This window comes from Mastigoproctus giganteus, chromosome 7, assembly GCF_048544385.1.
Source record: "Mastigoproctus giganteus isolate SK-2022 chromosome 7, ASM4854438v1, whole genome shotgun sequence".
In the NCBI taxonomy this organism is placed as follows: Eukaryota; Metazoa; Arthropoda; class Arachnida; order Uropygi; family Thelyphonidae; genus Mastigoproctus; species Mastigoproctus giganteus.
Genome location: NC_143581.1, coordinates 119053103 through 119076873, shown reverse-complemented (window position 1 = coordinate 119076873; position 23771 = coordinate 119053103). Strand labels below are relative to the sequence as shown.

The following is a 23771-nucleotide window of genomic DNA, read 5'->3' as shown; positions in this document are numbered from 1 at the left end:
TTTTGAGTTTTAATTAGTAAAGGCCACAATAGTACCACCGCTGGGAAAAAACTTGATTACCTACTCCAGTATTTTATGAAAGAGCTCAAGAATAAATCGATAATGCTAGGAAAGATTGGTGGAACAAGGAGAAGAAGTCTACAAAGAACATGCTGGCTGGATACCATCAAGAGCGATACTGGCATGAGCATGGATGAAGCTTTTTTCTTTTTTTTATGAAAATCCCAAACACAAGAGGTATTAGAACGTATCATAATTAGTACCGTGCTTGGATTGGAGGTTGGGAACACATTAGACTTGAACTTCTGTAGACTGTAATTTTCAGAAAATACTTATGAAGAAAGGTTGTTCCAGAAAATGGCAGTTGAATGAATAAACAAGGAAGATTAAAAGTTGGTTCTGTGAGTTTGAAGTCAGATAATAAATGGATGTTGGCTGGTGGCAGCATATGTTTGGACTGTTTTGAAAGAGAGAGCGGGGATTATAGACGCCAATTCAGAAGAACAGTGCCCATGAAAGTATCTGCAGAAAAGGCATGCAACAGAAACAGTACGTCTATGAGACAGTGAGTGGAGAGATTCTATTAGAGATGAGTCATTAGTTAACCTAACTGAATGAAATCTAGAAGTCTGAGAGAGGTTTTGGGACACCGCCCCAGTTGTTGAAACAATATTCCATGGTAGGGAGGATTTGTGATTTGTACAGAGTAAACGGCTGTTGGGAAGAAAAGTAACGCCGAGAGTGAAAGAGAAAAACAAGTTTTTTAGATGCAGAGGAAGCAATATTTGTAATATGCTTGTGCCAAATGAGATTAGAAGTAAGGATAATCCCCAAAAGAGATAATTCCCAAAGAGTAAAAAAAGAGTAATCCCCAAAAAAGATCTTACCTAGAAATCAGAGTGTCACCAAAGATAAGGATAGGAGCAGAAGAATCCTTTTTGCTGGATATAAGACAAGACTGAGTTTTAGAAGGATTGAAATCAACTAAGTTGTCTTTGCGCCACTGAAGAATTAGCTGGAAATCGGCATTTAAGGAATTGATAGCAGATATTCAAGAAGTTGAGGCTGATTGAGCAGGGCAAGGTTTCTTAAACTGGAAAGTGGAATGCTGGTGTTGTTAATTGGTTTTTTAGGAGCATTAGCAACTAAGGCCATATTGCTCCAGGAATATGTGGTGATCATTCCCTGACCTTTCCGCATCTTCCGTATTTGGTGGTCATGGGCTCGAACCACGGTCTAATCAAGACAGCGTGTGCTATGCACTGCTGCTCCTGCCCACCTGGCTATGAAGGTGCCAAGTGGAATGCAATGTGCTATCGTTGGCAAAACTATGGATAGGATTTCCAGTCAATGGAAGAATGTCATTAATATACAAGAGGAAAAGAGTGGGGGAAAGAATTGAACCTTGTGGGACACCAGTATTAGTGGAGAAATTAGAAGACAGAGAACCATCTACCATCACCCTCAGTGAGCGATCAGAGAGAAAACAAGATAACTAATTGCGAAAAACAGTTGGCAAACCATAAGATGGAAGCTTGTTTAGAAGACCTTTATGCCAAACACGATCAAAAGCCTTTGAGATGTCAAGAGCAACTGCTTGTGTTTCACCGAACTTTTCCATTGAATTTGTCCATAAATGGGTAACATAAGCCAGAATACCACCAGTGAATCGATACTGACGGAATCCATACTGGGGATTGTTGATCAGACGGAAGGTTTCTCGGTAGTTTAAGAGTTGGCGGTTAATTGATTTTTCCATTACTTTAGAAAGCGAAGAAGTAATTGCAATGGGACGTTAATTGGATGGGAGGAATTTGTCACCCATTTTAGGAAATGGCCATGGATATGAGCAAATTTCCAAGCAGAAGGAAAAACGCCTTTGGAATAACAAAGTGAAAAAAAGGCGGCAAAGAACAGGAGTATATTCAGGAGCATCAGGATCTGGAGCTTTCTTAGCATGAAGATTTGTCAAAATTCTTCTGACATCCTTTTGACGGAAGACCACAGGCGGCATTGAATGCCAGGTGTTGGGAATGGTCGGGAGGTTCACCAAGATCATTAATACATGAGTTGGAAGAAAAATGGGACATTAGCCGGTCAGCTTTATCCTTGGCTGAAGTGACTAAAGAACCATCTGGTTTTAACAGAGGTGGGAGCTGGGAGCAGAGATGGGCAAAAGTTGTAGCCAATAGCTTTGGCAAGAGGCCAGAAGGCTCTCCTACCATTAGGGCAAGAAGCAAGTTTTCTATTCTTAGCCAGTTCAAAATCTAGTTTGGACTGATTAATAACTACTTTACAATTGTTGCGAGCTTTGGTGTAGGCAGAAAATGAAACTGAAGAATTGGAAACAAGCCAATTACAATATGCAACATTCTTGTCTTGAACAGCCTTAGCACATTTATTGGAAAACCAAGGTTTAGATAAAGGACTAGATTTTAAATTGGAGTGTGGAATAGAGCATTCCATTCCTACAAGATTAATTTCACTGACACGATCTGAGCAAACGTTGACATCAGAAGTTTTGAAACAGTAATCCGACCAAGGAAAAGAAGAAAAGAAATGCCAGGCAACATGATGTTGTGAATAGCCACGAGATAAAGGCTCCATTGGAGAAGAGACAATCACCAAGTTGTGAGCTGAGGTGCCTAAAGATCACTCACTTTGACCATGTACTTAGAAGGGTTATTTGTGTGAGAAAAAGATCAAGCGTGTTAGCTGTATGGTTAGGATTGTCTGGTATTCTGGTAGTTAAATGAACAATCTGGTCATCAGTAGTTAAATGAACAATCTGGTCATGTGAGATCATTAGTAATTGCAAAAGCCTCAGCATCTCGATCAGTTGGTTCGGTGTAACTAGAAAACAGAAGCCAGCTGGAATTGTGAACATTAAAATCACCAAGGAAAATTACATTACTGTTAGGAAAGTTGGACTGGAGAAAGTCAAGTAGCAAAGAGAGGAAGTCAAAGAACTCCAAGTGATTAGTGGAATTGGGAGAATGGTAGAGACAACAGATGAATTTGACAGATTGAGGTAGAGAGAATTTAAGCCAGAGAAGAGCATAAAGAGGAGATTCCAAATTACCAAGTCTCTGACAGGGAATATTGGAACGGACACACACACATAAGTACCCACCTTTGAGGTGAAAGGAATCATAAAGTGAATAATTTGGGCAACTGAGATGAGCAGTAGTTGAATCAATTGATAACTGAAATTCTGTCAGAAAAAGTACATGGGGGTTAGAACTGAGACCACGTATATTTGTGAAATGAAATAGGAAGTGTTTGGGATGTCTAGATCTTTTTGCAGATAAGCTTACTCAGTTAGTGTGACAATTCATGGTGTATTCAATTGTAAGAAAAAGTGGGGGGGGACATGCTGTATGAGGTAATGAAATTTTTGGATGTGGCATACACATGGTAAGAATATATCCAGATCCTTGACATAACATGGGCTCGACAATGCCCCCCTCCCCCCTCATATACACTACTTGGACTCCCTCCAATCACTATCTGGCAGAGTAGAGGTAGCAAGATTATACACTGGCTGATCCGGAAGCCTCCTAGAGAGTTACCAATAGGTTCAGCTTGGTGTACTAACTAGCGGCCGGCCTACAGATACCGTTTTAGAGCTGTATCCTTGAAATGCAAAAGGAAGATTGGATCTCGCCACGATGTCCATCATAATGTCAAAAGTCATCGGTCATACTGCATGATGGAAGAGATGGGGGAGGGTTGACTGGTATTTAGTTCAGGAGACTAAACATAGGTTCCACCATTTCAAGCCTCCAATAAGCAAAGTGGTGGTATTGCAACAGTTGATGAGAGTCATCTACCACCTAATATTGCCTAGGGGGCATTCCTCCATGTGGTGTGGGTGCGACACCTCGACCCGTGCTTACGTTGGTTCACACCTGGGCGGTCATCCACAGTGTGCTTGCGCATGGGGGTTATACCCAGGATTACTAACAGTTCCACCATTGTAAAGGTGCAAGCAGAGGATTTGGTTGTCACAGACTGTTCGGACTTCGCAGAAATTGGGTCCAATTGACTTGTGTCTCGCCCCAATATCAGTTCCATCATCGTTTTACACTCCCAAGTAGCAAGTACAGCTCGTCTGGCATATCTGAGACAATGTCTGCAGCAACCTCTAGCTGTTGAAGACTAGACAGCATGGTGGCAGCTCGCCCATAAAGTCTCTGAAAGTTGGCTGCGACTGAACAGATTAAAAACAAATTATATTATTGTAAATATATGCATGTAAATGCATATAATCTTTATAGCCGACTATGTTGGCATAGGGGCTTAAAGGGGAACATGCATTCTGTGTATTATGAGACACTAAGTCATAAACACTGATGGATCCAATTTCTTTCTATTTTAGAGTCCAGTTGGCCTGCCTCCATAAAATTCACTCATGCACACATGACAAAACAAATGTTCCTCAGTCCCCAGTGGCTTTCACTCCCCCTTTTACGGCAGTGAGAGGATCAGCGTGGAAGCAGAGAGTGCTAAGAATCTCTGGGTACGACAAGGCTGCCGTGCACATAAACTGAACTTGGCTTGTTACAATATAAGTTCACTCATCAGTGAAGATAGGATATTAGAGCTGGAAAAGGAATTAGAAAATGTAAATTGGAATATCATTGGGTTGGCTGAAACAAGAAGAAGAAATGAATCAATTATAAGTTTATCAAGTGAAAATCTGCTGTACACCAATGGAAACAGTAAAAAGAGTGAAGGTGGAGTTGGCTTTCTGGTCCATAAAGATATAAAGGTTATATATAAAGATATATGGAGTTGGCTTTCTGGTCCATAAAGATATATCACCAAAGCTTAATTTTGAGGGCTTCAGTAAATTCTGGTGCGTAATGGCCTTTAGCTGCCATTGCGCCGTAAAATCTCCAACAACAACAACATTCAGTAAATTCATGGTTTATTCCTTTGGTTTGGAGGAGTGCCAAAATAATTGACATATTACATGTAGAAAAGTATTCTAACTTTATTAATAATATTGACATATGTCTTTCTCTAACTATATTGGCACTTTTCATTTCAGAAAAATATCCTTGACACAGTTCGTAATGAAACAAATGGGACATATACGGGAGATGGCTATACAAGGTAAAGCAGCATTTTACTATCATTATTATTATTACTGTTGGTCGAGGAACTCTCTTACTGTCTTACAGATATTCAAAATCGCGGCTTTCTGGAATTCTGTGAGGTGTTCTCTGGGAGGCCTATTGCTGCTAGGTTCTTATGGAGGCTCTGGCTGATGTTGTTGTTATTTGGTTTTTTTTTTGGAGCATTAGCAACTAAGGCCATATTGCTCCAGGAATATGCGGTGGTCATTCCCTGACCTTTCCGCATCCTCCGTATTTGGTGGTGACGGGCTCGAACCCTGGTCTAATCAAGAAGTGTGTGCTATGCACTGCTGCTCCTTCCCACCTGGCTACGGAGGCGCCATTAGGAGCCTCTGGCAACATGCTGATGGTTGACACAGTGACTAGGATGGTCATCATTTGTTCCATGTGCCACATTTCTTTGACTTCCTGTCTTAGGTCTGTGTACTCCTAATTTTTTCCTTAGGATGCATCCTGTGGTGTTGTGCCCAGCTATGTCAATATCAGATAGTCCTTTGCTTCTTGTCAAACAGGGTTATGTCTGATCTGTTGTGCAGGATCGTCTTATCCATTATTATGGCACAGTTCCAGTTTAGTTTGCAAGTAGGCGTCTCTAGAACGGCCTAGGGTTCATACTTGTAATAAGGTACACTTTCTTTGATCAACTGATATTTTCATACTGCCTTCTGGTGTTTTATTCTGGTGACCTGGTCGTGTCTGGGATACTCTGGCTTGGTTATTACCCTGCATCCCGTGGAAAGGTGCTGGATTGTTTCTGGGACAGATGGCATTGTTGACATGTGTCATCTGTTACTCTGGGTTCGGCGATATATTTCCTGTAGTTCCTGGTGTTGATTACCTGGTCTTGAATGGCAAGCACGAATCCTTCGGTCTTAGGGAAGAGCTTCCTGTTTGTGAAGCATGTGTTGGAAGCCATCTTATCTACATAGTCTAATTAGAGGTCATTGTAGTGTCTGCCATGGAGTGCCTTCTTTGCCTATCTTTCTGTCTTCTTTTTTTGTTAAGGTTCAGTGTTGTGTGCCATTTGTCTGTCTTCCTTTTTTGTTAAGGTTCAGTGTTGTGTGCCATTTATCTGTCTTCCTTATTTTTTTGTATATTGTTGCTGTGCTTTCTTGGAAGTAATCCCACACTTATTTGCCTTCTTCTCTTGTTCAATGTGATTAGTCAGGCCACCTTTCTTTCCTATCTTCTTTCTGGGCTGTGGCCAGGCTCTTGATGGCTGATTTCAGATGGTGTTGGCAGCTGTTCATCATAATCATCATTATTCTGGTTGGTTTCATAATCTCTTCAAGCTCGTTGTTAGTCCAATCTGTGGTCCCGAAGGAGTACATACTGGGACTGCATAAGTGTTTATGGCTCTGACCCACCATTCAGCTTTGATTTTAGCAGGCTTCTTAGTCAGGAGGGCCACGATTTCCTTGTGTTCTAACTGATTAGCCTGCATCATCTGAAGATATTTGTAGGTCTCTCCCTCCATTACAGCTTCAATCCTGTTCACTGGTCTTCAGCATAATTTTGTCCTACTCGATATTCTTGATGCAATCCATGAGTCTTGCATTTGTTAAATAAAATTGAATCCTGATGTCTGTGACGAACTCTTCAGTGATCTGGTGTAGCTGTTGTAGTTGATTCTAGGTTATGGCATAGAATTTGATGTCATTCATATATATCAGGTATGAGAGGGTGTATAGGTTCTTCTTCCTTTCTTTTAGGATATATCTTGCTGTTATTTAGAATATCGGACATTGGATCGATTGCTAGATGGAACCATAATGGGTCCATGGCATCTCCCTGGAAGGTTCCTCTTCTGATGGGGATCGGTCTGGTCGTGATGTACACAACTGTGATAATGGGCCTCCATTTCACCATCATTGCTTCTAGGAACTGTCGATGTTGGGTTGAATTTGTAAATCTTCAGTGTCTTTATTAGCCTGCTATGGAACATGGAGTTGAAGGCTTTAGTAGTCACTGTAGGCCATATTCAGGTTGCAGTGCTTCTTATAGGCTTGCTCCATAGCTGCAGTATCAGTGGCCAATTGCTGCTTGCATCCTTTGCTTGTCTGCATATATCCCTTTTGCTGCTCAGCCATGATGTTCTGAGTTTGTGGTGTCTCTTTGCCCTTAGCCTTCAGGTAGGTGATTCCAAATAATAAGGCACCGCGACACAATCCCATTGGATTGTGTCAGGGTGCCTTATTATTTGGGTGAACTGTGCTGCTATGTGCCTGTGTATTTGCAGCTGAATTTCTTGTACCAGCAATTGTGGATGTTATTTAATCCTGGCATTCGTTGGTTGTGAGCTTCCCGATCAACTGTTGTGCTTCTTCCTCCAAATTCTCCTATTCTGTCATCTATTGTACATCTTTGGTTTTCTTCCTTTCTAGCTCTAGCTAGGGGCACAGCTGTTATGGCTAACTTTGCTGCTCCACAGTTTTCTACAGAACTCATTCTTACTAGAAAAACCTTTTTTCCTTTTATGGGTTTTTTCCGACCCGTGAAGGGTATTGGTACCAGTGGTTGGTTGTGTCTGGTTACTATTATGGTTGTTATTGTTGGTAAAGGACTCTCTTACTTTCCACAGGTGTTCAGGATTTCTGGAGTTCCATGTAAGTGTTCTCTTGGTGGACTGTTGTTGCTAGCTTCTTATGGATGCTATTTGGCACCATGCTTATGGCTCTGGCCCCTCCATAGCCAGGTGGGCAGGAATAACAGTGCGTAGCACGTGCTTCTTGATTAGACTGGGGTTCGAGCCCGTGAGCCACCAAATACGGAGGATGTGGAAAGGTCAGGGAATGACCACCGCATATCCCCAGAGAAATATGGCCTTAGTTGCTAATGCTCCTAAAAACCAAATAACAACAACAGCTTGTGGCTCATATGATGATCAGAATGGTCATTACTTGTTCCATATGCCACATATCTTTGACTTCCTGTCCTAAATTATTATGATAAAAAAGCCTTTTCCTTTATGGGATTTTTTCTGCTCCGTGATTAGTAATGGTACCAAGTGCATGAGGTTGTTTGCTGTCATCATCATCATCAGCCATTTTCAATCCACTGCAGGATGAAGGCCTCTCCAGCAACTTTCCAGTTCCTTCTGTTTTGAGCACTGGCCATCCATTTACTTGTTTGCTGTGTCCGGTTACTATTATTATTGTTACATTTGGTCAAGAAACTCTCTCATTATCCTACAGCTGTTCAGGATTGTAGCTCTATGGAGTTCCATGCAAGTGCACTCTGGGAGGCCTAGTGTTGCTAGGTTTTTATGGAGGGCGCCATGCCAGTGGTTGACATGATGATCGGGATGATCATTACTTGTTCCATATGCCATATATCTTTGACTTCCTGTGTTAGATCTGAGTACTCCCTGATCTTTTCCTCATATGTTTTCTGGAGGTTGCAGGTGTTAGGCACCGCTGTGTCAATTGGGTAGGTAGCCATTTCCTTCTTGTTGATGAGAGTTGTCTGGTCTGTTGTGCGGGATCATCTTCTCTGTCATTATGGCACGGGCCCAGTATAGTCTGTGAGTAGAGGTCTCTAGTAGTGCCTGAGGCTTGCACTTTAATATGGTTTACTTTCTTTAATCTTTAATTTTTGTGCTAGCTTCTGGTGTATTACCCTAGCCACATGGTTGTGTCTGTGAATGTAATCCATCTGGGTGATCCTGCATACTGTGATGATGTGCTGGATTGTTTCTTGGGCCAGGTCGACATGTGTCATCTGTTCTTTTGGGGTCTTTAGCAATCTATTTCCTGTAGTTCTTAGTGTAGATTACCTGATCTTGAATAGTGAGCATGAATCCTTTGGTCTTGGGGAAGAGCCTTCTGTTCATGAGCCAAGCATTGGAAGTATCTATGTAGTCTTGATTGAGGTCATTGTAGTGTCTGCCATGGAATGTCTTCTTTGCTCATCTTTCTGTCTTTGTTTCTTCTGTCTCTGTCAGTTGGTCACTTTGTTGAGGTTGAGTGTTGTGTGCTGTTTGTCTATCTTTCTTGTGGTTGGTAGATTGGTACTTCCAGTGTGTTTTTCTGGAAGTAATTGTACAGGTTCTTATTTGCCCTCTTCTCTTGTTCAATGAGATCAGTCAGTCCCCTCCCTCCTTTATGGGTTATGGTCAGTCTCTCGATGGCCGGCTTCTGGCAGTGTTGGCGGCACCGCTTAGTCATCATTATCCTGGTCGATCTCATAATCTCCTCCAGCTCTGTGTTGGTCCAATCTGTGATCCCGAATGAGTATGTTAGTACTGGAACTACGTAAGTGTTTATGACTGTGACCATGTTCTCACCATTCAGATTTTATTTTAGCAGGCTTCAAAGTCTCTAATTGTATTTCTCAGTCAGGTAGGCCTTGATCTCCTTCTCTTTTAGCTTGTGGTGGCCTGCATCATCCCCAGTCTCAATCTCTTCACTGGTCTTCAGCTAGTAATTTCGTCCGACTGGATGTCCATAATCAATTCATGGGTCTTTCATTTGTCTAGGCCAAATTGCATGCTGATGTCAGTGCCGAAATCTTTGGTGATCTGGAGTAGATGTTCGAGTTGTTTCTTAGTTGCAGTATAGAGTTTGATGGCATGCATGTACATCTCATGCAAGGGAGGGTGTACAGGTTATTCCTCTCTTCTTTTAGGGTATACAGCGATTTTAGGGAATATCGTGATGTTCTCGACCTAACATTGATCCTCCATTTTTCCCTGGTTGCTTTTCGGAAGTTTATGAGTGTTGGGTTTAATTTGTAGACCTTTGGTGTTTGAATCAGCCAGGTATAGGGCACGGAATTGAGGGCCTTACAGTAGTCGATGTAGGCCGTGTACAGGTTGCAGTGCTTCTTATAGGCTTTTTCCACAACTGCAGCGCCAATGGTTAATTGTTCCGTGACATAGTGTAAAAAAAATAGGGAGGTCCTGAAGTCTCGAAACTTTATTAGACAGTTGGACAGACAATTTATGTAGTCAAGACCGCTAATTAAATTTGCAGGTCTCGACTATTCAAGTTGTCTGTCCAACTGGTTAATTGCTTCTTGCATTCTCTGCTCATCTACCTGCATCCCTTCTGCTGCTCAGTCATGACGTTCTGGCTTTCCAAATGGTTTGATATCTTCCTAGTTATGCAGCTGGTCAGTATTTTGTACACTGATGAGAGATTTGTAAAATAATAAGAGAGTTTAATATAGTACGTAGAACATATATAATGATACTTCCGTACCTCCAGAAATTAAAATGAAAAAAATCAAAAAACTTACATTAGAGTAAAAAATAATTAAAAACCAATTTAACACAATTAAAATCAATTTAACACAATTAAAAATCAATTTAATGCAATTAAAAATATTAAAAAGAATCTGACAAAAATATGCAAAACGATTTTCCTTCCTTGAAGCTGACAATGCTTTTCGACCATATGTCACGATCACAGGAATGAAAATTACCGAATAGGATTGAACATGAAACTTAAATAGTGATTATTTGTCTTCGCGCATGCACATAAAGGTCCACGCATTGGAGATTAAATATGGCCGACAAACATTAACAGAATTCTCGTGTAATTTAATTTCTACAGTTTCTGCAAATACAGACCAATCATTCGAATGTAGATAATTTTTTAATTTATTGCGAAGCTTCCTAACCTGGGAAAGGTATTTTTGTTTATTTGAATATCGAGATTTTAAGGCAAGCTTAACGATATTACACGATGTGGCCAGTGTTAGTTGTTTTATGCCCAAAATTTTTTTATTTAAATTAACCCTGGCAAACTTCGGAACGATGTTGTTTTGAAGGCAATATTTTAGAAAAGAAATATGGTAACTTTGGGCTGAGTATCTTAGTGTTGATTTAATGTAATTTTGCACCAAGCCGTTCAAAAAATCCCCGATGATTGTGTGTATCGATAGGTTACACCTGGAGGAAATCAGGCTTGAAACTTCTATTCGAGATGCCTTTTTAAAACGAGAACACCTGGTGTCCGTGTTCTTCGATATGGAAAAAGCATATGACACAACTTGGAGATTTGTAATTTTAAAAGACCTTTATAGCATCGGCCTTAGAGGTCCCAGTTTTTATCAAAAACTTTTTAACCCAACGTTCCTTCCAAGTTCGTGTAGGATCTACCCTCTCTCGGCCTTTCAGCCAAGAAGAGGGAGTACCTCAGGGATCTGTCTTAAGTGTTACACTTTTTGCCATCAAAGTGGATTCCATCACGGAACAACTTTCACCAACTGTGAATTGTGCCCTCTATGTTGATGATTTTAGCATTTTCTCTCTTTCTTGCAAGAGAGAAAATGCTATGAGAGTAATCGAGAGACAACTGCAACATGCCATTGACCACCTGAGCTCATGGGCAATGAATAATGGCTTCAGGTTCTCTCCACAAAAGACCATTTGCATGCACTTTTGCCGCAAGCGTAATCTTAATCCCAAACCTGAACCGAGACTAGGGCAAAATTCTATTTTAGTAGTACCTGAGACTAGATTTTTGGGGCTCCTACTTGACAGAAAGTTGACCTTTCTACAGCACATCTGTCAACTACGTGCAAAATGCATGAGAGGCTTGAACATCCTACGTGCTATTTCACGTATCTCTTGGGGTGCAGACTGATGCACATTATTATGCCTCTACTGCGCACTCATACGATCTACATTAGACTATGGATGCCAGGTATATGCATCTGCTAGACTCAGTGTACTTCGATGTTTGGACCCCATCTATCATCAGGCGACTTGTATTGCCACTGGAATATTTCGAACATCTCCAGTCCAAAGTCTCTATGTCGAAGCATATGAGCCATCACTATTGCTTCGTAGGAAGAAGTTATCTCTACAGTATGCTTTCAAACTAAAATTCCTGCCAGACTATTCCTTGTGGACATCCGTTTTTGAGCCATGATGGGAAAATCTCTATAACACCCAACACTAACTGCCAACCGTTCCTTTGGTATTCGTGTCCAGCAGCTATTCAAGGAACCTAATGTAACCGTAGAGAATGTTGCCATATCTAGAAGGCAATCAACCCCACCCTGGCATTCTCAAATACCACTGTGCAATTTCTCTATTAACAAGTGGAGAAAGACCGCCACTTCGAACTCTGTCTACCAAAAACTCTATGCTGCCCACAGAGCCAAATACTCTGACTTCTTGCCTGTCCTCACTGATGGCTCAAGGTTGGAGTTATCTGTCGAGTCTGCCGCCATCTTCCCAAATAACACTGTATCTAAGAAGATACCCAACGAATGCAGCACATACTCAGCAGAGTTGTACGTAATTGAGTTAGCCTTGGACAGCATTAAAACCCACAATTACCAAAGGTGTATGGTATACACAGACTCTTTAAGTATACTACAGGCTTTATCAGAGATGAAATATAATCCTCATCCATTCCTGACCCAGGTTCAGTGGCTATTACATTCTCTCTTTGAATGTTCTTTTGATATCCATTTCAGCTGGATCCCTAGCCACACTGGGATCAAGGGTAATGAACTGGCTGATGCTGCAGCCAGGTCACCTCAACCCCAGAACACCGTAGTCTGTCAGTCCCCCTATACAGACTACAGGCAATTAATACACAAAAGATTACTCTCCCAGTGACAGCAATCTTGGCATGGGCAGGTCAACAACAACAACAACAACAACAAGCTCTGTGAGATAAAGCCTGTTATTAAACCATGGCAGTCGAGTCAGCACAGGAACCACCGAGAGGAAGTTGTTCTAGCTAGCCTCTGCATAGGACACGGTCATCTTACTCATTCATTCTTGATGAGGGCAGATAACTGTCTTATATATGAGAAATGTGACACCTTTTTAACAGTAAGACATTTTATCCGAGTGTCCCCTTTACAGGTGTGAACGTCGTTTATATTTTACTGCTTTTAGCCATCTGACTGAGCCTTATACCCTCAATCATATTTTATCCGACAATGTAAATTTATCAGCTGTTTTTAGTTATTTAAAAAGTTTAAACGTAATTAAAAGTTACCATTTTTTTTATAAAGGTCTTACATATCTTTATTTTACATATCTTACATATCTTTATTATGTCACTTGACATAGTGACCTAATTTTTTGGGTCACTGAAATATAAAAATGTAAACCTTCTCTTTTATATGACTTGGCTTTGGCACATTATAGCCCTAATCGCTGATGCACCAATAGAACCTAAAACTACCCAAACCAACTCTAGAAACTTACCATCTGATCAGTGTTCGCCAGTATGCATTCTGTCAGTGTCGATCCACTGGTGATATTCTGGCTTATGTTACCCATTTATGGACAAATTCAATGGAAAAGTTTGGCGAAACTCAAGTAGTTTCTCTTGCCATTTCAAAGGCTTTTGAGCGTGTTTGGCATAAAGGCATATATGGGTTGGAAATATATGAGTTGAGAAATATATGGGTTGGCAACTGTTTTCTGTAATTGGGTATCCAGTGTTCTCTCTGACTGCTCACTGTGTGTGATGGTAGATGGCTGGCTTCTGACTTCTCCACTAATAGTGGTGTTCCCAAGGTTCAGTCCTTTCTCCCACTCTTTACCTCTTGTACATTAATGACCTTCTTCCATTGACTGGAAATGCTATACTTTTGCTGATGATAGCTTCCAGTTTGAATATCTGCTACCAATTCCTTAAATGCTGATCTCCAGATAATTCTCTAGTGGGGCAAAGATAACGTAGTTGATTTTCATCCTTCTAAAACTCAGTCCTGTCTATATCTCACAAAAAAGGATTCTTCTGCTCCTATGCTTATCTTCGATGACACTCTGATTTCTAGACAAGATGATATATCTCTATTGGGGATTACCCTGACTTCTAATCTCTCTTGGCATAAGCACATAACAAATATTACTTCCTCTGCATCTAAAAAACTGGGTTTTCTCTTTCGCTCTTGGCTTTACTTTTCTTCCAGGTAGTTGTTCACGCTGTACAAATCACAAATCTACCCTACCATGGAATATTGTTCCCTCATCTGGGGCGGTGTCCCCGAAAACCTTTCTCACATTTTTTGATTCCATTCAAAAAAGGTCAGTTAGGTTAATAAATGAGTCATCTCTAACAGTGTGTCTCCACTCTCTGTCTCATAGATGTTCTGTTTCTGCTGCATCCCTTTTCCAGAGATACTTCCATGGGCACTTTTTTTCTGAATTGGCTTCTATAATTCTTGCTCTCTCATTCAAAGCAGTCTGAACATGTGCCGTTACCACTCAACATCCTTTTACTGTCCAACTTCAAAGTCATAGAACCAAATTTTCTTCTTCCTCATTTATTCATTGAACTTTCATTTTCTGGAACAACCTTCCCTTATACGTATTTCCTGATAATTACATTCTACAGAAGTTCAAGTATAATGTTAACAAATATCCCCATTCTTCTTCTCAACCTCCAACCCATGCACGGTACTTGGTGGGAAAAAAATTGCATTGTACATTCAAAGTTGTTTTGGAGGAACTTGATGACAGGAACTCTAGGGACGTCAATTTCCACACCCAGGTTATGTGGCTGAACATTGAGAAGATCTTATTAAGTTTTATAGATATCTTTCTACAGATAAGAATAATCCAAAAATTAGATAAAGAGAAATACCAAGAACTATTTGATGACAATTGGCTGATTGATTTAATGCTTCTAATAGACATTATGCAGAATAAACTTAAAAGAGCTGAACATGAAGTTTCGGAGCAACGATAAGGATGTTGAATCATTAATGAGTGTAGTCACTGCATTTATAATTAATATTTATGAAATCCATGAAGCAAAATTACTTTATGGATGTTACAAATGTTAAATCATAATGTTTCACCAATTTCATAATATTAAGAAATCATTCGAACCCGTGGAAAAATATTGGTGCTGAATTTTTGATGAATTTTGGAGATTGTCTAAAAAATGAACAGTACTGAGTTCAGTAGATGGTTTCAACAGTTTCATAAAATGTAAAAAAAATTGTTATATGTGGAAATCCTTTTTTTTTGTTAAGGATATTAGCATTAGTAGAGGCATGCGATGCAAGAAAGCAAGCTCATGCAGCATCAGCCAAAAAAAAAAAAAAAACCTCCCATTTCACCCCTCCATTCCTTCCAAGTGCCTGTCCAACTCAGCCTTAAATTTATTTCAGGCTGAGTTGGACCTTAGTTGATTTAAATCAACTTCCACAATGAAAGATGGAAGTCTGTTCTACCAATCAACTACCTGCTGGCTAAAGGCAAATTTCCTCACATCTCTTCTACAACTATCTTTCCTCAATTTGAAACTGTGGCACCTCAGGATACTAACCTGAGCAAGAGGAAGAATGCCATCAGCATTCAGCTTGCTCAACCCATTCACGGCCTTATACTCCTCAATCAGATCACCTCGCAGGTGCCTACTCTCAAGGTGCTGCAATTTGCAGAACTTAGCCTTTCTTGGTAAGAGCATCCCTTTGTTCCCATCACCAATCTTGTTGCCCTTCTTTGTACTTGTTCTAGCAACTCTACATCCTTCCTAAAATGAGGCCTCCAGACCTGTACGCAGTACTCAAGGCGTAGCCTGACCATTGCCTTGTACAACGGGATAATCACCTCCCTATTCCTTCTAGCAAAATTCCTATATATCATTATTGATCATTGACAAGACTCCATGTCCTATCCTGGCAGTCCATCTGCACTGCTCAGCAAACTTCATATTTGACTGCACAATTACCCCCAAGTGTTTTTCACTTTCCACTTCCGTGAGTGTAGTACCACACAATTGGAATGTTTCTCTTGGGTTATTGCTACCCATATGCAGTAGTAGTAGTAGTAGTAGTAGTAGTAGTAGTGGCACATGATGCAAGAAAGCAAGTGTAGGAGCTTATGCAGCATCAGCCAAAAAAAAAAAAAAAAAAAAAATCACACCATTCCCTCCAAATGCCTGTCCAGTTCCTCCTTAAATTTATTTAACCTATCAACTTCCACAACGACAGATGGAAGTTTGTTCCAGCAATTAACCACCCGCTGGCTAAAGGCAAATTTCCACACATCTATTCTACATCTGTCCTTTCTTAATTTGAACTTATGTCCCCGTAGGTTGGTAATCTGAACAAGTGGAAGGATCCCATCAGAATTCAGCGTGCTCAACCCATTCAAGGCCTTATAGACCTCAATCAGGTCACCACGCAGGTGCCTAGTCTCCAGCCACTGCAATTTGCAGAACTTAAGCCTCTCTTGGTAAGAGGATCCCTTAATTCCCCTCACCAATCTTGTTGCCCTTCTCTGTACACGCTCAAGCAAATCTACATCCTTCCTAAAATGAGGCCTCCAGACCTGTACGCAGTACTCAAGGCGTGGCCTGACCATTGCTTTATACAGAGGGACAATCACCTCCTTTCCCTGCTAGCAAAATTCCTATATATCATTGACAAAACCCCATGACCTGCCCTGGCAGCCTGTCTGCATTGCTCAGAAAACTTCATATCTGACTGCACAATTACTCCCAGGTCTTTTTCATTTTCTACCACCTTAAGTGTAGTACCACACAGTTGGTACGTTTCTCTGGGGTTACTTCTACCCATATGCAGTACTTTGCATATTTCAATGTTAAAATTCAGTTGCCACTTCTGAGCCCATCTGCCCAAATTTTCTAGATCCTGTTGCAGTAACACACTGGCAATACTGTCATTAACAACCCTGCCAACCTTTGTGTCATCTGCAAACTTCGACATTAAGCCTGATATACCTTCATCAATATCATTGATAAATACACAAAACAACAGTGGACCCAACACCGAACCCTGTGGGACTCCACTAATAACATTAGTCCATGAAGAGCAGCACCCATTTATTACCACCCTCTGTCTTCTCCCACTTAACCATCCTTTTATCCATTGTAGCAACTTACCCTTAATACCATCCTGCTCCAATTTGTAGTCTTCCATGCGCAACAGTGTCAAAAGCTTTCCTGAAATCCAAGTATGTGATATCAAAATTATTTTTTGCATCCAGTTCCTTTGTGACCACATCATAATAACCAATCAAATTTGTCAGACAAGACTTTACCTTAACAAACCCATGCTGTGTTTGAATTATTGCTGCAGTCTTGTCTAGATGATCCTGCAATGCATCTTTAACCAGCGACTCCATTATTTTACCCGGAACAGAAGTTAAACTAACTGGTCTGTAATTACTCGTGTCACCCTTCGATCCACCTTTGTGAATTGGGGACACATTTGCACATCTCCAGTCCGTGGGAACCTCCCCTGAGTCCAAGGATGCTCTCATAATTATGGCTAAGGGTTTGCTTAGTTGCTTTGCCGCCTCCTTTAAAATAACTGGATAGATCCCATCCACCCCAGGTGCCTTTCTTATGTTTAACTTCAACAATTTCTCCTCCACTTTGCTCTCAGTTATTACAAAATCATTAAGCACACTGCTACAATTTGATAACCTTCTTCCATTTTCAAATTGTAATAATTCCTCACGTGTGAATGTAGATGCAAAATACTCATTCAGTTTGTTTGCTATCTGAGCAGGATCATCAACAGTCGAACCATCGATGTCAAGTGGACCAATCATATTCATCCCCTTCCTTTTAGAGTTTATATAAGTAAAGAAATCCTTGCTGTTTTTCTTAGCATCTTTTGCCAAAGATTTCTCGTAATCCGCCTTCGCCTGCTGAACCTCCTTTGTGACCTGATTACAGACTAGCTTATATCTGCCACAGGCTTCTGCGTCACCTGATAATTTATATGCATCCCATGCATTTTTCTTTTTTGTCACGAGTCTCGTTAGTTCATTTGATAACCATTTAGGCCTAAACCTTGAACGATATTTCTTAATCGGTATATAAAGTCTAGTAGCTTCCACGATTAATTCTTTGAATGCTTCCCACTTAGAATTTACTGTTTGTAACATCGTCAGTTGATCCCACTGTACAGAATTTAAAAACTGTCTGAGACCACTGTACTCCCCTTTACGGAAGCAAAAACCCTTTCCTTTACCCCTGACGGTAGTTACCTCTTTGAGTAAATCCCACTTCAGCACACTGTGATCACTGCCACCTAGTGGTTCCTTTATCTGCAAATTCTTAATACATGAATGATCACTGCTGATAACCAGATCAAGAGTGTTACTTTCTCTGGTTGCCTCTCGAACATGCTGCTGCAGAAAACAATCATCCAATAAATCCACAAAAGTCTGACTAGTGTGTGAGTGACCAACCCACAAGTTCCAGTCAATATCTGGGAAGTTAAAATCCCCCATTATAAGACATTCTGATTTACTGGCCCACTCTATTTCTCTGTACAATTGTTCATTGTACTCATTCAAGTCATTAGGCCTATAACACACTCCTACTCTTATTTTTCCTTTCGCAGTGCTTATCTCACACCAAACTGACTCAACAGAGCACTGTTCATCTATATTAACTGGGTGCACTTCCTTTGATTTTATGTTTTTCTTAATTAACAGCATAACACCCCCTCCCTTTCTGTCCTGTCTATCCTTTCTGTACACATTGTACTCCCCAAATTCCAGTTCTGCATTCCTTATATCTTTGTGACACCACGTCTCTGCTATCCCAACAATATCTGCCTTTGATGTCTTGACCAACACTTCAAATTCATCAAATTTATTTACTATACTTCTAGCATTGGTATACATGCAAGCATACATGCTCCTATGCCTATTCCTTGTTACCCTAACACATCCCATATACCCAACTATTCCATGATGACTGCCATCTGTCCCTGAAACCCCCATCACCCCTCGCTCCAGGTCGCTTCTTATTCTAATAGAAGTTGTGCAAGAATCACCTTCACCTCTGCCTGCGGTTACTGTTAAACTATTAGTCTTTGTATCCCCCCAAACTAGCAGTTTTCCGACCCACCTAACACTGCCTCGATAGCATCAGCAAATATTCTTGCACCCTTTCTATTTAAGTGTATCCCATCCCTGTAGAAGCAATCTCTCCTGTTAACAAGTACAGTCCAGGCTGAAAAAAATTCTACCCCTTGAGCCTTGCACAATCTTTCCAGGGCCGAATTGATCGACAAGGCTCTCATCATGTACTCCCTCCTATCGTGTCTGGGCAGAATTGCAGACACTTTCAAATTCAACCCTATTTCACGGCTTTTTTTCAACAGTGACCTGTACTTGTTGAGTAATTCCGCCGGTCTCCTACTCTTAATATCATTAGTGCCAACGTGTACAACTATATCACCTTTTGTGCCCTTGAAAGATGATATCCGCTCTACAACGTCATCAACCTTTGCCCCTGGCAGACATACCCTGGTCCTGTTCCACCTATCCTTTTTACAAAGGGTGTTCCCCGTTTCCCTGACAGTACTTTGCATTTTCAATGTTAAACATCAGTTGCCACTTCTCAGCCCATTTGCCTTACTTATTTAGATCCAGTTGGAGTAGCATAGTGTCTGTACTGCCGTTAACAACCCTGCCAACCTGTGTATCATCTGCAAACTTGAATGATTAAACTGATATACCTTCATCAATATCATTGATAAATATATAAAACAACATTGGGCTCAACACTGAACCCTGGTGAACTCCATTAATAACATTTGTCCACGAAGAGCAGTGTCCATTGATTACCACTCTGTGTCATCTCCCACTCAATCATCCCTTTATCCATTGTAGCAACTTACCCTTAATGACATACCTCTCCAATTTGTACAGCAGCCTTCCATGTGCAACAGTATCAAAAGCTTTCCTGAAATCCAAGTATATGATATCAAAATTATTTTTGACATTCACTTCCTTTGTGACCACATCATAGTATCCAATCAAATTGGTCAGACAAGACCTCTTTAACAAACCCATGCTGTCTTAACTGTTACTGCAGTCTTGTTGAGGTGATCCTGCAATGCTTCTTTAACTAGTGATTCCATTATTTTCTGTGGAACACAAGTTAAACTAACAGGTCAATAGTTACTTGTCACCTTTTGAACCCCCTTTGTGAATTGGTGATACATTTGCAAACCTCCAGCCCATGAGGACCTACCCTGAGTTCAAGGAAGCTCCCATAATTATGGCTAAGGGTTTGCTTACTTCCTTTGCTGCCTCCTTTAATATAACTGGATAGATCCCGTACACCCCAGGTGCCTTTTTTATGTTTAACTTCAACAATTGCTCCTCCACTTTGCTCTCAGTTATTACAAAATCACTTAGCTCGCTGTTATAGTTTGATAAACGTCTGACACTGTCCTCATTGAATAATTACTCATTGGTGAATATAGATGCAAACACTCATTCAGTTTATCAGCTACCCTAAGCATGATCATCAATAGTCAACCCATCTATGTGAAGTGGGCCAATATGATTGATCCCTTTCGTTCCAGAATTTACATAAGTAAAGAACCCTTGGCTGTTTTTCTTTGCCTCCTTTGTCAGAGATTTCTCGTAATCTGCCTTCACCTGCCTAACTTTGTGACTTAATTACAGACTAGTTTATATCTGCTATAGGCTTCTGAGTCACCTGATACTTTATATGCATCCCATACATTTTTCTTCTCTGCCACGAGCCTCATTAATTTCTCTGACATTCGTTTAGGCCTAAAGGTTAAACAGTTTCTTAGTTGGAATGAAAAGCCTATTAGCCTTGAAAATTAATTCTCTGAAGGTTTCCCATTTAGAATTCAATGTTAGTAACATCATCAGTTGATCCCACTGTACAGAATTTAAAAACTATCTGAGACCCCCATAGTCACCTTTACGAAAGCAAAACCCTCCCCTTTAGCCGTTGTGTTAGTTACATCTGAAAGTAATTTCCACATCAGTACATTGTGATCACTGTCACCCAGTGGTTCCTTTATCTGCAAATTTTTAATGCATGAATAATCACTGATGATAATCAGATTAAGAGTAATACCCCCTCTGGTTGTTTCTGAAACATGTTGCCATAGAAAACAGTCATCCAATAAATTCAAAAAAGTCTTGCTAGTGTGCGAACGATCAACCCACAATTTTCAGTTAACGTCTGGAAAGTTAAAATCCACCGTTATAAGATATTCTGATTTACTGGCCTTCTCTATTTCTCTGCACAATTGCTCATTATACTCATCAGATTCATTAAGCCTATAACACATACCTACTCTCATTTTTCCTTTCCCACTGCTTATGTAACAGACTCAACATTGCATTGTCCACCAAGATCAATTGGATGCACTTCCTTAGATTTTGTGTTTCTTAACTAACAGCATAACCCCTCCTCCCTTCCTGTACACATTGTACTCCCGAAATTCCAGTTCCTTTCTGCACTACTTATATCTGTGTGACACCATGTCTCTGATATCCTAACAATATCTGCCTTTGATTTCTTGACTAGCACTTCAAGCTCATTAAATTTATTAACTATACTCCTAGCATTGGTGTACATGCAAGTATACATGCACCTGTTCTTACTCTTAGTTACCCTAACCCCGCCCTTGTATTTACTTGTTCAACTATGACTCCCAACAGTCCTGGAAATCTCCATTACCTTGCTTTCCTGGCTGCTGCTCATTCTAATAGAAGCAGTGCAAGAATCGCTTTTGCCTCTGCCTGTGGCCAATGTTAACCTTTTAGTCTGTGTATCCCCCCCCAAGCCAGCAGTTTTACGACCCACCTAACACTGCCTTGATAGTATCAGCAAATATTCTTGCACCTTTTCTATTTAAGTGTACCTTATCCCTGTAGAAGCAATCTCTCCTGTCAACAAGCACAGAATAGGCTAAAAAAAAATTCTACCCCTGGTGCCTTGCGCAATCTCTCCATGGCCGAATTTATCGACAACGCTCTCAACATATACTTCCTCCTATCGTGTCTGGGCAGAATAGCAGACACTTTCTCATTCAACCCTAACTCTCAACTTTTTTTCAACATTGACCTGTACTTGTTGAGTAAATCTGCTGATCTCTTACTCTTAATGTCATGAGTTCCCTGTAAACAATATCACATTTTGTGCCCTTAAAAGATGATATCTGAACAAAGTCATCAACTTTGCCCTGGGTAGACGTATTCTGGTCCTGTTCCACATATCCTTCTTGAATAGTATATTCTCTGTCTCCCTGACAATAGAGTCACTAACAATAACTAGTTACTTTGGGACCAGCGCATTTTGCCTTGGAGATTGCCTCTGTGTTGCCTTATTCACAGGAGTCTAAGTTCTGTCATTGAGCTGGGCAGCTGAGAGCTTGATGGGCCCCCTCATATTACTTTCTTTGAGGGCATTTACCCTACACCTCAAGCTCTCATAGATGCCCATCAGATCGCTGATTTGGCACCTAATTTCTTGACACTCTAGACACCTAGCACACGCACGTGCGCGTGCACACACACACACACACACACACACACACACACACACACACACACACACACACACACACACACACACACACACACACACACACACACACACACACACACATCCTCCTTGGCTAGATTATGTCCTGTTTTAGAAAGGTCGGCAAACATTTCACATTTCATATATTTTTTTGGAAACTGTGATCTGTTGGAGAATCGCCCCCTTCACAGCACTCTCTGTGATCTTTACTCTACAGCTCTAGTCTGGGTCATGATTTCCGTTTAAATACAATTTAATTAACAATGGAGTGAAGTCAACGGTCAACCCTTCCCCATCTCTTCCCTCATGCAGTATGATTGATGACTTTTGAGATTATGATGAACATCGTGGCGAGATCCAATATTCCTTACATTTCGAGGATACACCTCTAAAATGGTGTTCGCAGGCCGGCCACTAGTTAGCACACAGGACTGAACCTATTGGTAACTCTCTAGGAGGCTTCCGGATCAGCTAGTGTATAATCTTGCTACCTCCACTCTGCCAGATAGTGAATGCAGGGAGTCTGAGTAGTGTGTATGTGGGGGACATTGTCGAGGCCATGCTATGTCAAGAATCTTGGTATATTCTTACCATGTGTACGCCATATCCAAAAATTTCATTACTTCATACAGCATGTCCCACTCACTTTTTCTTACTATTAAATATGCCATGAATTGTCATAATTATAGTGCAAGTTTATCTGCGAAGAGATCTAAACCTCCCAAACACTTCCTAATTCATTTCACAAATATATGTGGTCCCTATTCTAATCTCAATGATGGCCATTTCCACTTGCAGTCTGCCAAACTCCATGTACTTTTTCTGACAGAATCTCAGTTATTGGTTGATTCAACTACTGCTCATCTCAGATGCCCAAATTATTCGCTGTATGATTCCTTTCGCCTCAAAGGTAGTACTTGTGCATATGTTCGTTCTGATATTCCCTGTCAGAGACATGGCAATTTGGAAACTCCACCCTTTGATCCTCTCCAGCTTAAAATCTCTCTACCTCATAGTGTGAAATTCATCTGTTGTCCCTACCATTCTCCCAATTCTACTAATCACTTGGAGCTCTTTGACTTCCTCTCTTTGCAACTTGACTTACTACATCCAACTTTCCTAACAGTCAGGTAATTTTCCTTCGTGATTTTAATGTTCACAACTCCAGCTTGCTTCCGTTTTCTCGTCACACCGACCCAGCTGGTCTAGACACTGAGGCTTTTGCAATTACTAATGACCTTGCACAGATTGTTAATTTACTTACAAGAATACTGGACAATCCTAATCATACAGCCAACACGTTCGATCTTTTTCTCACAAACAACCCTTCTAAGTACACGGTCGAAGTGAGAGG

General features: G+C 40.7%; 1 protein-coding gene across 1 annotated transcript in view; it reads left to right on the top strand.

The window, feature by feature from the left end:
- The window catches only part of LOC150083166 (FERRY endosomal RAB5 effector complex subunit 3-like), a 1535539-nt gene that overhangs the window by 760440 nt on the left and 751328 nt on the right, over positions 1-23771 (top strand). Inside the window, exon 13 of the mRNA XM_090378412.1 lies at positions 5057-5121. Within this exon, the coding sequence (XP_090234538.1) occupies positions 5057-5121 (65 nt within the window). The remainder of the gene's footprint in view (positions 1-5056; positions 5122-23771) is intronic.